The sequence below is a fragment of the Notamacropus eugenii genome, chromosome 6, assembly GCF_028372415.1.
Source record: "Notamacropus eugenii isolate mMacEug1 chromosome 6, mMacEug1.pri_v2, whole genome shotgun sequence".
Lineage (NCBI taxonomy): Eukaryota > Metazoa > Chordata > Mammalia > Diprotodontia > Macropodidae > Notamacropus > Notamacropus eugenii.
In genome coordinates, this window is record NC_092877.1 from 60,314,805 (window position 1) to 60,332,151 (window position 17,347).

The 17,347-nt window shown below is 36.4% G+C and overlaps 1 protein-coding gene across 2 annotated transcripts in view; it reads right to left on the minus strand.

Annotated features, from left to right (window-relative positions):
• EVC (EvC ciliary complex subunit 1) overlaps positions 1–17,347 on the minus strand; it is a 151,297-nt gene that overhangs the window by 12,528 nt on the left and 121,422 nt on the right. For both annotated transcript variants that reach the window (XM_072620196.1, XM_072620197.1), the window contains 3 exons: positions 9,423–9,629; positions 6,962–7,106; positions 4,753–4,864 (listed from right to left, as the gene is read on the minus strand). In XM_072620196.1, coding sequence (XP_072476297.1) covers positions 4,753–4,864; positions 6,962–7,106; positions 9,423–9,629 — 464 coding nt within the window. The remainder of the gene's footprint in view (positions 1–4,752; positions 4,865–6,961; positions 7,107–9,422; positions 9,630–17,347) is intronic.

The following is a 17,347-nucleotide window of genomic DNA, read 5'->3' on the forward strand; positions in this document are numbered from 1 at the left end:
GATTAGCTGAAATTCTGGGCTAAGTACCATTATACACTTTTGGAGACAACAGAAACCTCTACCCTAGGCCTGGCAAATGTGAAGGTGTAGCCTCTATCACCTCCAGCTTTGGACTCAACCAAAATTCTGCCTTGGGTACTCTTACACCCTTTTAAAAATAATTGGAACCAAACATAATAATAATAATAATTGGAACTAGGAGCAGCAGCTCTGGGACTAGACATATCCTGAATAGGACCTCAGCTGTAGGCACCAGACTTCTGACTTCTCTGGCTGACTCTACTCAACTTGACTTTGCTGTTGGATTCCATTCTCCTTCGATGCTATCATATGTGTCTGTTCCAAGATGTTACAGATGAGGACAGGAAAAGGGGAAAGAAAATCTCCCTTCTCCCCTTTTACCTCTGCTCTCTAAGAAGTGCTGAGGAAAAAATGAAGAGTGAGTTTCCTGTTGAACTTCATTCTTTCTTCATGGGATGGTTTGCCTCTTGACTGACTCTGATGTTACAGCCTGACAGAGTTGGTTCTTTGGCTTTTAAACCCCAAAACTATTCATTTCTTCTCATCACTCAAGTTAGTGACTTCATGGAGAAAAGGGCAATTGGGAAGATCCACTGTCTTTGCCAATCAGAAGATCAGTATTCTTCATTTTTTATACTCAATAGTGCACTTTACAAAGTATAAATGGGTCATTCAAAGTGTTAAAGGGAGGTCCTTCCACTTCACTGCTTCTATTACCTGCAGTTTTCGTACTGAAATTTCATCAAGTAAATTGGTGGACTCAGATGAACATACTGATTGATACTGATCAAAAATAGAAAAGTAAATCAGTGGAAAAGCCTAGATGCAAAAAATAGAAGCAATTGAAAACAGCTCAATGTTTGGTAAATCTGAGAACATAAATTATTCAAAGACTTCACTTTTTTACTAAAAAAATAAACTTTTGCCCAAACTGGAAATCAGTTTGATAGAAATTCGGCTTAGAGGTGGAGCTATGAACTTGATTCAACAATTCTAGTGAGTAATTTGGAACTATGCCCAAAGGACTATAAAGATTTGCATATCCTTTGATCCAGCAATACCAGTACTAGTTCTGTATGCCAAAGAGATAAAGAAAAGGAAAAGGACCTATTTATACAAAAATATTTATAGCAGCTTTTTTTGTGATAGCAAAGAATTGGAAATTGTGGGGATGTGCACCAATTTGGGAATGGCTGAATCAGTGGTATATGATTGTAACAGAATATTACTGTGCTATAAGAAATGACGAAAATGATTTCAGAAAAACCTTTCAAAACTTACACAAACTGAGGCACAGTGAAGTGAGCAGAACCAGGAGGATACTGCACACAGTAATAGCAATACTGCATGTGAATTATGAATACTATAGCTATTCTCAGCAATATAATGATCCAAGACAATGCCAAAGGACTTATGAAAAATATTACTCATCTCCAGAGAAAGAACGGACGGAGTCTGAATGCAGATTGGGGCATACTGTTTTTACTTTGCATTTTTATGCTTTATTTTTTGTCTGTGTTTTCTTTCACAATATGACCAACATGGGAATATGTTTTGCACAATAGCACGTATGTAACATATATCAAATTGCTTATAGTCTCAGGGAGGGAGAGGAGAGAGAAGAAGGGAGAGAATTTAGAACTCAAACTTAAAAATAAAGAATGTTAAAATTGTTTTTAAAAATAATTAGAAATATTATTAGGAAAAAGAAATTAGGTTTAGAGAAACATCTTCTACCACATACCATAATAATCTCAAAATTGATAGCTGACCTGATTATAAAAAATGGCATTAAAAGTCACTCCATAAAAATCTTAGAGGAGAATGAGATTAAGTACCTTTCACAGCCGTGGTTTGAGGGAAAATTATTAACCAAACAAGGAATAGAGGAGTTGATAAAATATAAAATAAAAATTTGACTACATAAATAATAACACCACTACCAATAATGATGATGATAGCTAGGATTTATATAGCACATTCTATTCTATTCACTGCTTTATAAATATTATCTCACTCTATCTTCACAGCAAGAGAATTTCATTTTACAGATGAGAAAACTGAGGCAGAGATTAACTGATGATTAAGTGTCTGAGGCCAGATTTGAACTCAATTCTTTAGTACTCTATCCACTGTGCCACCCAACTACCTATATAAAATTAAAAAGTGTTTGCAAAAATTAAATCAATGGAAATAGAAGAGATGCTAGAATGCAAATGAAATTTATATCAAATATCACTGTGAAGTAGCGCCAATAGATAACATCAAGAATCATTGTGAAACAGAAACTGGTTGAAGAACTGATCATTTATTTTTCAAAAGATTTTCAGACCATACTTGGTCACATGAAAACATGTACCAAATCAGTAACAGAGAAAAGTAGCCTTAGTGTTTAACGTGGTGACTTTCAGTAAACGCTTGTTTATTGAGATACGAATTAAAACAATTCTGAGCCTTCACTTCTCTCTATCCAAGAGGGAAAAGATAAAAAAAAGGGAAAGTAAATTTTGAAAAGAATTTTTAGGAAGATGGGAACCGTGATGCAATATTGATAGTTACAAACTGGCCCAAGTCATTCTTCGGAAATATAAACCAAAAATGTCTAAGCTGTTCATTCTCTTTTTCCAAGTATTCCCATAACTAGGCTTTCATGCCAAAGTAGTAAAAGACAGAATTAAAGATCTAGTATATACCAAAATATTGATAGCAGCATGTTGTGTGATAGTCAAAACTGGAAACAAAGTGTGTCCCCCACTGATCTGGGGAAATAATTGAAATATTATTTTGCAGTAAAAATGAAAAACATGAAGAATTTAGAGAACTCTGGAAGATTAGTATGCACTAATCCCAAATAAGATAAACAGAACCAAGGCCACAGTGTAAATTTTTTAAAAGATCACTAAAAGGAAGGTGAAACTCTAAGTAATAGAGAAACTAGTGAAAGTTCCAGGTAAGAGATAATGAAATACATTCTCTTCCCCCATGCTAGAGAAGTTGGTGAAAATTAGGACAAAATATCATATCTATTGTGAGACAGTCTTTGCTTGGGATATTTTGCTTAATTATTCAATCTGGAACCTGGGGATATGGATATGTAACATAAGACTGCACGCCGTCTCAGGGAGGGAGTAGGGAGGAGGGGGGACAGGGGAGAGGGAGAGGAAAAATCTAAGATGTATGGGAGTGATTGTAGAACACTGAAAACAAATAAAATAATTTTAAAATATAAAATAAATAAAAATTAAAGCTTAAAAAATAAGAAGATTAAACAGAACTTGTGGCCACAGTATGTAGGTCTGACATTCCACAACCTCAGTCATCTATTTCTTTAATGAAAGAAGATGCACTACCCATCTCTTTTTCCAGAGAAGCCTGGTCATTGTAATCACACAGCACTTGACTTTGCTTCAGTGTCTGTTTTATTTACACCGTAACAATCATCACTTTGCCAAGTCCTCAGAGTTCCTCCATCACCAATGACAAATGGTCCAGGAAGATAGCAGACTTGCATGATTATTATGACCAGGTCTATAAATAGCTACTCAATACTCCTCAATAGTGAGTCACCAACCACCCATTTCTGCTTCCTGCAATGGTTACTGGAGGGTGTCTCACCCTGTGGCTCCTGTGGATAAATTCATCATGCCATCATCTATTTAAGATATTGTACCTTCCATTCTATGTTAACCATAGAATCCTGGGACGTCAAAGCTGGATAGGATCTTAGAACATAGAATTAACTGTTAGACACAGAATGTCGAATTTCAAAACTGACAAGGACTTCAGAGGGTAAGATATATTTTATAACAGTATTATACAGCTAATAATTAAAATTTATATAGCGTTTTTAAGTTTACGTAGAAAATCAAAGCAGGTCAAACATGAAATTGTCATGCTGGGAAGAACTTTAGGACATAGGATACACAATATTAAGCCTCAAAATAATTTTAATTCAGAAAATATGGAAATCCACAACTAGGAAGGATCTTAGACACCATTGGTTTCAGATGGGAAAAAAGGAACAAAAAATGGAAAGATAAGAAAGGGCAAATGACTTACCCCAAGGTCTCACATCTAGTAAGTGGTAGAGATGGGATTAGGATCAGGTTCTTAATTTCCAGCAAGAAGGATAAAAGGAGATGGTACAGAAAGGGGATGCATAAAGGGTAGTCAGTGGTTGCCTTGGGGAGAGGGGAAGCACTGAAGGAAACCCTATGAAGGAGGATATCAGTGTTTGTGAAAATGTTTAATTCACTCCATGTTAGTCCTAGCTTTACAAAGATGTGGCACCTGAGGTAAATCTTGAAGGAAGATGAGCAATTAGAAAGGTGAGGATAGCTGCATATGGGAGGCACTCTATGCAGAAGCACAGAGCTGGGAGCGATGGATGGTGCAGTTGGACAAACAGATAATAGTCCATTTTGACTGGAATATAGAGTGAGTGAAACAGAGTACAGTGAAACAAGACTGGAAAGGTGGAGGGGGTGCTTAAGAGAAAACTGTTTTATTCAATCAATGACAAGAGACTTAGATGACAGGAATTTGCTGTATGTTCCTATATCTGTATGTAATGTTGCTATTTTTGGTTGCTTTTGTTGGCAGATGGGGACCATAACCAGTCCTGTGCTATGAGTGGCACTTAGCACATTGGGACCAGTTGTAAGCATTTATTAAGAAAACCGTCAAGACTGCTAAGAGAACTGCTAATGGTGAGAAACTGCAGACACTCACCTTTGATGGACAGTGCTGGGTACATTGGAGGTGGGGTTTGGTGCATTTCTACTCAGTGACTGGTCACTCACTTCTGCTTTCTTCTGGAGCTTGTAATTGTTCATCCTCTCAGCTGAAAAGGACAGAACTTCCATTAAACCATCAGTTTAAAATTGCTCTCTTCCAAGCATTGTCACAAATGAAATATATACTTTTTCATAGAAAAGTAGTTGCACGTTTCTCTTGAGATCTTATTAATTTGGCTAGGAAAACATCTTTCAGAAATAAATTTTACTTGAGATCTTCTTAGGGTTTCACTAATTCTAGTTTAGAAAGAACAAGTTTGCTGTATGCAAAAGGACCCTAGACTGGAAATCTGTAGACATGGGTTTTAGGAGATGTGTGAGCTTGGTTAAGTCACTTAATTATGATAGTAATTTTGGTTTACTCATTTGTAAAATGAGACAGTTATACTAGTTTACCTTTAAAGATCTTTTTCAGCTCTAAGTTTATGATCCAACTACTTACATTATAATAATCACTTATTACATTTCTCTGACAAGCAGTGTGGAATAATGGTCTTGTCAAGTTCCAGTGGGTGCTCTGACATATTGGCTGTATGATCCTAGACGAGTCATTTAAATTCTCACTGCCACAGGCAACATTCTTAGATTGGCAGCTGTTGATCTATTTTTGTGGAGGGAGTTTCTTCATCTGAATCTCCCTACACAGATGAAATCACAAGTTCTTTATGCATTTTTTACTTGAAGAACCTATGATTCTTTGTAGAGATAAAAGCCTGTGGATATGGACTGTTTCTCTCCAGACAAAAGATTATAAACTGTTGCTAGGTTCAAAGTTGAGGCCCAGTCCATACCTGAAATTTCTTTAATACTGATTGTCAGAACTGGATGGGGCCATAAATACATAGAACATAAAATGAGACGTAGAAGAGGTTTCAGATTATAGAAGAAGACATAATTAGGTCCATTTGGTGAAAGTTACAGATTTTGACTTAATGTAAGTAATAACTTCCTAACAACTAGCACTATCCAGAAGTGGGATGGTCTACCTAAAGGAGTGGTGATTTCCCCATCATTAGAGGTTTTCAGTTAAAAACTGGATGACAACTTGCTGGAGATATTGTGGAGGGAATTCCTATTTGGGTACCAGCTAGACTAGATGCCCTTTGAACTTCTAGGAAAAGGCAGAGTTAAAAGAGACATTAGAACAAAAAATAAACAATCTTAGATATACAAGGAGTCTTGGAGATTGGAGATCGTTTCATCTAAGCCTCTCATTTTACAAATGAAGTAGAGATCTGAAGAGGGGAAGGAAGTACCATGTCTAATATCATCAAGAAACAGGGATGAAAATTCATGTGTCTTGACTTTCAGGCCAGCATTTCTAATTATCTGAATGAACAATAATTTTAAATTATTGTTATTCACATCTCTTGAGGATATAAGATATTTACAAATGCTACCTCTCTTTTTAAAATTAACAATAATAATAGTAACAACAAATAAATAACATTTATATACTGCTTACTATGTGCCATGCACTATGCTAAGTGCTATACACTTATTATTTCATTTGATCCTCACAACTTTGGGAGGTAGATGTTATTATTATCCCCATTATAAAGATGAGGAAACTGAGGTGAATAAGTAACTTCTTCAGCATCACATAGACCATTAATTGTTCAAAGGCTGGATATGAACTCAGTTTTCTGACTCTAGGTCACTCTCTCCAACATGCCATCTAGCTTGACCCAATTAATTAGCTAGAGGCAGTTGGTTGTACAGTAGAGAGAATTCTGGACTTGGAGTTAGAAATATTTGAGTTCAAATCGAGCCTTAGACACCACCTATGTGACTACGGATGAGGCTTTTCATCTTTCTGCCTGATTTTCCTCAACTGTAAAATGAGGATGATAATAGCACCTACTTTGCAGGGTTGTTCTGAGGATCAGATGAGATAATATTTACAAAAAGTGCTTAGCATTGCGCCTAGGACATAGTAGTTACTTTATGAATGTCTGTTCCCCCCTTTCCTTCATCACTAGCTCATTTAATTTGGGAAATCATTAATACGTAGATAATTTGCTATTACTCAATGTATTTCTAAATAGAGGTCAAGTCCAATTAAAAATCCTTTATTCCCCAAGATGAAATCAACAACAGTGTCAATTCTCAAAAAGAAGAATCAGATCATGGAGGCAGGGTACTTTGCAATGCCTTGAGCTGTTGGAGTTTTCTCTCTTCATGACCTTGCATGATTTTCCCAATTTGTTGGTAGTAACTGTGGACGAGCCTGTTAACATTGTTGCTGGTCACATACACGCTTTCTACAGCTGCTTCTATCAATGTCCCCTGTGCCAAAAAGAAAAAGGAAAGGTACAGTTTTAAAAGAGCATCGTGATGTAGTCTTTGCACCTTCATGGTGCTCATGGTGCTCCTTATGCCTGAATTAGGTTGGTGGCGATGTGAACATAGAGAAGGTTACAGACAGGATGATATTGCAGGAAGGGGGTGGAATAGATAAAAGTTGGCAGCTCACTGGATGTGGGGAAGTAGGTTAGGAAGAGAAAAGAGTCAAGGATGATGGGATGATTTTTTTTATAGAAGGAAAAGAAAGAAAAAAAATCATTGAAACACTTAAAATAATGCCCAGGAAAGAACAGATAGAAGTTAAGAAAGAAATATAGACAAGTTGAATAGTTTCTAAAAACATCCTGAATTCATTAAATGCTTTTTTAAAAAAAATTGCTGTAGATGATAGAAATTTGCATTTTCACAAATAATTCTACTTTTCTACTGTGTTTATAAAAATGTTCATGACAGTGAGGGGAGATGTTTCAGTTTAGAATTTAAAAACAAAATTAAGAATAAAGAGTCATAGATGACTCTCAGGCTGTGAACACCTGTTTGCAGAGCACTATTCTAAGCAGTGGAAGAATGGTGGAAAACATTTTGAGAAAACATGGTCCATGTCAATACGAACTTGACGTGTTAGTAGCAGGCATCAATAATAATAATCGCTAATATCTTTGATACTTTAAGGTTTGCAAAATTCTTTACAAATACCTTCTTTTATCCTCACAAAGACCCTGGGAGATGAGGAAACGGAAATAGAGAGCAGTTAAGTGACTTCCTTAGAGCCACACAGCTAGTAAGTATTGGAGGCAGCATTAGAACTTAGATCTTCTTGACTTCAGGTCCCACAATCTAACCTATCTGCTTCCCAATATTAACACCAACAGACTAAGTATAATACACAATATTACATGATAATATTTGTCAGAGGTCATGATACAGGGTTATTTATGTAAGGTCTGAAGGGGAAGGCCCTTTCCAACTTTGTGACATTTCATCAGTGAGAACTTAAGAAGATCTCCCCTCTCTGTAACTCCCTGCTGCCACAGTTGGCCATGTATATGTTGGTTACAGGGCAAGTAGATGAGTACCAAAGAATGAGCAAGCATATTTACAGGGAGAAAAAGTACCAGTCATCTTCCTCTTGCTTTCAAAGCCATGAGGGAACATTTTGAAAGCTTAAACATTTCTTGAGAAGGCTGCAAGGCAGAGTGGACAGATACTAGCATTTAAAATCCCAAGACTTGGGAATGAGACTGAGATCTATGACTGATTAGCTATGTTATCCTAGGCACATCATCTAAGCTCACATTTACATAGAGATGTAAAGATGAGAAAACATATTTCTCAATATGAGAGGAAAAATACTACATGTAACATCATTTCCAATTGACAGATGATGAAATTATATCTTAGGAAGGGAAAGAGATTTGTCCTGTGTCACACATCCTTATGACAGGATGAGCTGGAAAATGAAACTAGATCTTTTAACTCCAAGTCCAAAGTTCTTTCCATTATAGCATGCTGGCTCTCTGAGTCTCACTTTCCTCATCTATCAAATGGGTATAATAATACTGCATATTTCAAAGGGTTATTGTGAGGACTAAATAAGACAATGCACATAAAGTGTTTTTCAAACTAGAAAGTATTATGAAAATGTGTATTATTATTTTCTAGTCAAGGATCAATATGATTTCCTCCTTAAGTCATTATTTAGGTACCACTTTTGAATTATGTGATCATGAAAATCTCCCCATGTCTTTTTTATTTTACAAACATTTTATTGGTATCTTTTATCTTTACATCAAGTCATTTCAACACCCTCTCTCCCAACTGACCTTTTTGGTGATAAAAAAATTCAGCACAAATATTTGAGTGATTACATCTGACAATGTACATGTCAATTTGTCCTAGTAATCCGATACCTTTCTATTGTGAGGGAAAGACGTGTTTCATTATCTGCTCTCTGGTACCTTCACTGATTTTCAGTTACCCAGAATTCAAACTTATTTTTCATTTATATCATTGTAGTCTTAATTATATTTTATATAATATTATATTATATATAATGTACATAATATAATTATATATATACACATATGTAAACCAATTATATTGGTTCTTGGTTCTGTTTATTTCATTATGCATCACTTAATATAAACCTTCTCATGTTTTTCAGATTCTTCAAAGTTACTGTTTCTTACTGATATATTCTGTAACTTTCATAAATCACCATTTTCCATCTAGCTCTTCTATTTCTTTCTCCCCAATTTTTACAACAAATTTATTAAGGAGTTCCAGAGTGCTTCTTACCTTAAAATCATCTCTGTCTTTGGCTTGGCTCTTGGCCATATCACACCGAGCATGCTCAAGCAAGGCCTCTCCAATCACTTGCTGCATGTGTTGGTGCAGAAACTGTACACATTCTTGTACTTCCACAATGAACTGCTGATGAAATTCTAAACGTGTCTGTTGAGTTTCGTCCTTTACTTTCCTTTCTTCTTCCAGGATGCGAGACTCCTACAGAGTTAATGAAAAGGAAAGGGATGTTAACTTTCCCTCGGTTGGACTTGATGGGCATCTCCTCAAGTAAATATTTTGCCATCATGAAAAGGCTTATTAAAATGTTTTTGTACATGTGGGTCCTTTTCCCTTACTTCATGATCTTTTGGGAATACAAGTCTAGTGGTGAGACAGTCTTTTTTTTTTTAATTTTGCCTTTTATAAAGAAAACCATTTTTTAATAATCATATAATTTATTTATTTTCAATTTTCAACATTCACTTCCACAAGATTTTGAATTCCCAATTTTCTCCCCGTTTCTCCCCTCCCCCATCCCAGGACAGTGAGTACCCAAATCATCCCTTCCCCCAATCTGCCCTCCCTTCTATCACTTCCCCCTTCTCCCATCCCAATCCTCTCTATTTTCCTATAGGGCAAGGTAGATTTCTATACCGCATCACCTATACATCTTATTTCCCAGTTGTATGCAAAAACAATTTTTAACATTCATTTTTTAAAGCTTTGAGTTCCACATTCTTTTCCTCCCTCCCCACCTGCTCTCATTGATAAAATAAACAACTTGATATGTCATACATGTATAGCCATGCAAAACTCTTCCGTAATAGTCATGTTGTGAAAGACTAACCACATTTCCCTCTATCTTGTGCTGTCCTCCATTTATTCCATTCTCTCCCTTGACCTGTTCCCCCACAATCTGCAACCGATTACCCCTTAACCCAGTCTGCCATCCCTTCTATTAATCAACCCCATCAACTGGGGAGTGGCTGAACAAATTGTGGTATACGAACACAATGGAATACTATTTTGTGCTATAAGAAATGATGCAGACGAGTTTCAGAAAGACCTGGAAAGAACTGAAGCTGAATGAAGTGAGCAGAACCAGAAAAACATTGTACACAGTGACAGCAACATTGTGTGATGATCAACAATGATTGGCTTAGCTCTTCTCAGCAATATAATGATACAGGACAATTCCAAAAGACTTATGATGGAAATGTTATCTATATCCAGAAAAAGAACTGATGGAGTCTGAATGCACACCAAAGCATATTATTTTCACTCTCTTCGTTTTCTTGTGTTTTTTTCCTTTTTTCTCTTTCTTCTTTCACAACATGACTAATGTGGAAATATGTTTAACATGATTGCATTTGTATAACTTAAATAATATTGTTTGCTGTTTTGGGAAGGGGAAGGGGAAGGAAAGAGGGAGAAAAATCTTTAAAAAAATTAATGTTGAAAATGATCTTTATATGTAACTGGAAAAGATACTATTTATGCCAGAAAGAAAAAAATAAGACTGGATATCCCCATTTCATCCAGACCAGAAGTGCTAGTATCCCCAGACTTGGGATACTCATGGATCTGGTCCCTCTATTGATTGTCATAGGAACTTTGACCTGCTCTGTTTTCAACCTGGACCAGTATGCCACTCTTCAGGCAACCTGACAGCTTTCTGTTCCCCAAGGGGCTCACCACATTAATGCCAAACTTAGTATAGACATCCAGTAGGCAGAAGCCTAATGCAGCTCAAAGCTCCTGAGTTCAAGAGATAGCCCTCCTTAGCCTTCTGGGTAGCTGGGAGTATGGGAGTGTGCCTGAGATGTTAAGAGATATCTACACCTTTTGAGGCCCACTTCAAGTCCCATGATCTCTGTAAAAAAGCTCTGGACAAAAGGATTTCTCCTCTTCCTGACTGTCCACAGAGAGCACCCAGCTTCCATTTCATATAATTTAGGACTTATAGACTGTCAATGGCGTAAATAATCTAATATTCTCTGAGCTACTAGGGGTCTTAGATCATAGAACATAAAGAATATCAAATGTTAGAGATGGAAAGGATTTTAGAACATAGGATTTGAGAACCAAAAGGGACCTTAGAACACAGAATGTAGAAGGTTAGGGTTGAAAGAACGCTTAGAGACCACCTAGTCTAATATATTCTTTTTATTAGTGAGAAAGGCCCCCCAAAAGCAAAGTGTCATGCCACACTAGTTCTCCATGCTTCCATTGGATGCTTATTTTACTATAGTATCCTTGAATTCTGATTATATATTGCTTTGGATTTCAAAACTTGGCTCTAATGTTTTATTCATCATTTCAACTGTATAAGCCTTGTCACCCTACTAGATTGCAAGCCCAGGGTCAGATCTGTCATATATACATACATATATATTTATATATATGCACACATATACATATATACACATATACATACATATACACACATATATGTAAATATATATATATTTTTTTTCTTCTCTAAAGGAATTGACACAGCTTTGGGCACCCTAAATACTAGAGAAATACAATTTAAATTGAATTTTTTCCAAACTATTGAAAAAGGAAACTCTCCACTGAGTGACCCCAAAGGACTGTTTATCATAATGTAATTCAATCATTTGTCACTGAGACCAAGTGTCTTTCTGTTTCTAATTCTCAGTTTTCATATACATATATTTACGTGTGTTTATATAATGTACATACATATAGATTTTATCAAAGTTATTTGGCCAAGTTTTCTGAAGATAATTTTGGTTTGTTTGTTTTTTAGTCTCCAAGCAATAGGAGGTTAGGTCAGATGATCTATTACTCCATAAAGTCTCTTCTAGTTCCAATATTCCATGTTTGAAGATCTCTTCTAACTCTAAAAATCTGTGTGATTTTAAGGGGCTTTCCAATTCTATCATTTTAAGCTGTATTCTAAGGTCTGTGCTCATGCTAACATTTTATATTCTAAAAGTCTTTCCAGCTCTACTACTCTTTGTCTATGTTCTAAGATCCCTTAGAGATCTAATATTCTCTGTTCTAAAAACTTTAATAAGATCTAGATTTAGAGCTAGAAGAACCTAGAGGCTATGGAGTTCAATCCCCTCATTTGATACATGAAGAAAGTGAGTTACAACTAATAAGTATCCAAGAACAGATTGGAATTCAAGTTTTTCTGTTTCTAAATTCAGAACTCTATATTCTATACACCATCCATGCTCTATATTCTATGCTACATCTTTTATTAATTCTTTAATTATAGTGGTTTATAGAAATATAGCCCCCATTTCTACAAGTGCTCATAGCAGGAGCAAATTTATGAAAACTCTACCACCAGCTGCCAATCATGAAAATGACCTGTCTCCCACCTCAGAGCAGGCAATCACATGGCAAAGCTAAGATGGATGCTGTGTTTCTGTCCGTGAGATCCACCATGATTACTAAAACTTCGAATTAACAAGGTTCATCTTAGGTATATAACATTCACTACTCATTTTAGGGCATCAAGAGATAAAGGCTCAACAATGAAAAGAATTCCTGGAGTAAAAGAGTCTGCTTCAGGTAGGGTTGGTAATTTGGGTCCATAATATACTACCGATGGCTCTGATCACAGGCGTTAAGGGGTAGGGTGAAGATATGAGGACAAACACAAAATTAAAGCTATCTTTCCACCGTGCAACACTTTCAATTAGATGAATAAACCTGTCCCTCATAGTTACAGAAGAGAAAAAAATGTCACACAATAGGATACAATGTAGTCTTCAGTATGTTATTTCCTATAGAAAAGAAAGTATGGAAAAGGAAGCCAATTGAGCAAAGGATCACAGGCAGCCTGCAGCCCAATGGAATTCACCCAAACACTGACTGTTTTTAACTCTTCTTCATTTATAATTCAGGCAGATGTTTTCTAACTTGACACCTACGGAAATTTCATTCATCAGTTTTTGGCCATTGTAAAAGACACATGTCAGCCCTGCAGAGCCAAAACGGGGTTTGCCAGACTTTTTCTAAAATAAAACTGACACCTTAGCCTAATCAAAAGGCACATCATTTTTCTCTTGCCACTAAATAGCACAGCCACTGAAATTGTCCTGGGCTGCCATTCAACAGAGTACTTTGGAAACAGTCTCAAAAGGAAAAATCGTATTTGGACCACTACTCTAGCCTTCTACTGTCTCTTCTCAGCCTGTTCAGAGGATGGGGTAACACAGGATACATGACAAGGAAAATCTGGTTTCTATTTTTTTAACTAAAGAAAAACCAAAACAAACAAGCAAAAACCAACATCCTAAGCCCTATCATTTCCTTTGTAATCAGACTTTGTTTCTTCCTCAGTGGCTATGTGACAAATTTCCTGGCCTTCATTAAACATAGCTAAATGAAGAATGAAAGTCATCCCTTAAAATAAGAGTTCTTAAGCTGAGGCCCATGAATCCCTAAGGGATCTCTGTGTAGATTTCAAGGAATTCATGAACTCAGATGAGAAAAAAATACATTTTGATTTTCACTAACTTCTAATTATAATTTAGCTTTCCTTCAGTTATGAACCTAGGTAGCAAAGGGGTCCCTAGGCTTCCCTAGATTGCTGAAAGGGTCCAACACACACATACACATGCGCACACACACACACAGAGTTTAAGAATATTGTCATAAGGGGCCAATCTTCTCTATCAATCAATGAAGTATTTATTATGCTCCTACAATATGCCCTATATAATGCCATATACAGCTAGGTTCTGGGGATACATAAATGCACAATGTCAATATATCAGTCCACGTATTCTACCTTAATAAAATGAAAGCAGTTTGAGGGAAGCAATTATTCCACTTTTGTCTTTGTTTCATAGGCATCCCCAGGGCCTAGAACAGCGACTGAGAAATAGCAGGAAATTGGTGAAGGTGATTACGGAATACTTTTTGATTGAGAAAGTGATTATTACACTAAATTCTTCTCTTGCAGAATTATCAGAATTGGCGTACATTAGCAAAATGCATCATCATCATCATCGTATTTTTTTGGTCCTTTAAAATTTGCCAAGTCCTTTACATACACATCTCATTTGATCTTCACAACAAACCTAGGAGGTAGGTATTATTTTCCCCATTTTACAGTTGAGGAAACTGAAGCATACAGAAGTTAAGTGACTTGCCTAAGGTAAAAAAGCTAGTGTTTGAACTCGTCTTGTTCCAACTCTTGTGTATTATCTACTGTTTTACCTAGCTGGGTAGGTAGATAGTATAGATATTATAATTTCCACTTTACTAATGAATAAACTGAGGCTCAGATTAGGTTAATAACAATAGCAATAATAACTATTAATGTTTATATAATACCTTAAGGTTTATGAAGCATTATACATGTTATCTGATTTAATCCTTACAAGAATCCTGTGAGGCAGGTATTATTATTACTATCCCCATTTCATAGGTGAGAAAACTGAGTTACAGAGAGGTTAAGTAACTTGCTCTGGATCGTACAGCTATTAAGTGTCTGAGACAGAATTTGAACTCAGGTCTTTCTGTCCAACAATTCAATAATAAGTCTAATAGTCGTCTCCTCTTCATCAACTAGATGCTTCACAAATCGGCTAATGTGATTTTCTCATGACTGCATGGCTAAAAACAGGTCAAAGGTAGGTTTTAAATTTGGGCCTTCCTGAATCTAAGGTAAGTTCTCTATCCATTATGCCAATGCAGTATTTGTGTCTTCTCCTGACTTTATGACTTTGGACCATTCATTTCAGTTCTCTGGTTCTGAATTTCCACATCTGCGAAGTGAGGTGATTGGCCATGACTGTCTTCCAGTTATGTACCGTTCTGAGATTCAGTGATTCTGTCACTGAAGTCTGTGCTATGCACAAAGACACAGAGAACCTCATAGTGGTCAGAATCCCTCAGGCTCTTTCAAAACTGCTGGTGTCTGGATCCTGTTCAAGGATCTTGGCATGGCGTACAGAATGCTAGAGCTAGATTCAAATCCATCCCCAGACGCTTAGTACCTGTTTGATTCTAAACAAATCAAAACGTCTCCATGCCTCAGTTTCCTCATTTTAAAAATAAGGATAATAATACCTACAGTACCTGCCTCCCAGAATTGTTATGAGGGTCCAACAAGAGAGTGTTTGTACTTTGTAAATCCAAAATGACTGTGTCGATGTCAGCTATTATTTTTAAAATAAATTTTATTGAACACCTTTTACTTTTATGTCTCCTAGATTTTATCCTGTAACCTTCTCTCTTCTTCCTCCCAGAGCCAGATATCTTTCATAACAAAGAATGCCAGTTGGTTACTAACCCATTTACCTTTATGTCCATTCCTTCTGATTTTATTATTGCTTCTCAGCATCCCACACACTTTTACTTTAATTCAGACGTTGACGTTGCTCTTCACTAACTCCTCAGATGTGATTTTCCTTTTCCATTTCCCCCCTTGTCACTGCACTCGGACCTCTTGGGAATAGTGCCAGGTGGAGAAACTGGCTTTGTCGAGGGTCTTATGTAGCTCCAACTGCCTTTATCTTTCTCCACAGAATTCAGACCTAACCGTTCTCCATGGAACCCACCCAACCATGATTCCAAATGAATGCTTCACCTCCTCCATGCCCTATGGTCATGATCTGATGTCTGCCTCAAAGGAAAATGTAACAATTAAATGCCAGTAGCATTTATTAAGCACTTAATGTGTATAAAACATTATCAAAGGTGTTGGGGATATGATCAGTTCATTTCTGCTTCATTCCTAGCTTCAAAATTTACAGTGATAAGCAGAACATAGCACCACAGGATTTAGAAGTACAAGGCAACTTAGTGTACAGACGAGGAAATTGAGACTCACTCAAGTTAAGTGACTTATTCAAGGTCAACAATAAGGAAATAGTGAGGTATGATTTGATCACGGGAACACTGGTTTTGAATTGAATTGAAGGCTCTCTCACCAGAGAATCTGTCATTATCACCTTAACTGTAATTAAAGATGTTGGAATACAAACATGCACATTTTAAAGAGGGCAGTTAGGGGGTACAGTAGATAGAGTGCTGGGCTGATGAGTCATGACTCCTCTTCCAGAGTTCAGATTTGGCCTCAGACATTTACTAACCTTGCCACCCTGGGCAAGTCACTTAAGCTACTTTGCCTGAGTTTCCTTATCTCTCAAATCAGCTACAGAATGAAATGGCAAACCATTCCAATATCTTTGCCAAGATAACCCCAAATGGGATCATGGAGAGTCAGGCATGACTGAAAATGACCGAACAACAACATTTTAAGAAAGCTATAAAATCTGTGCCATACTTTTTATACAACACTTGAAGTCATAGATCAAGAAGGAGAAAGCTCATCTTGATTAGAACTGCAGACAAACTGCATCTAGACGTGGTCCAACATTCCCTTAGGAATTCCCAGCTAACAATGATATTGAATTACCCTGCATCTTAAGCCAGGTATGTATTGGATCCAAATACAAGTTGACTGTTTAGAGAGATTAACTCAGTGAGGTAGATAATACATACACACACACACACACACACACACACACACACACACACATCTTTGTATCTGTATCACTTAGCAGAGTGTCTTTCATATAGTAGATACTTAATAAATACTTATTGATTGATTAATAACTATGTGATACTAGTCAGGTCACTTAAACTCCTCAAGTTTCAGTTTTTTCATCTGCAAAATAGGAATAACAATGTTTAACCTATCTTACTCATAGGATTGTTATGAGTTTCAAATACGAAACTGCAAAGTCCTTCACAACCATAAATCTCTCTAGAAATGTGAAGCATTTGGTCCTCAAAGTGTGGTCTGGGGATCCTGGGGAGATCCCAAAGATCCTTTTAGAGCATCTATAATATCAAAACTCCTATCATGATAATATTAATTTTTTAGTGTTCTGAAGATTTTCAATATACTGTATATGTATATCAATATTGTATAAATATAT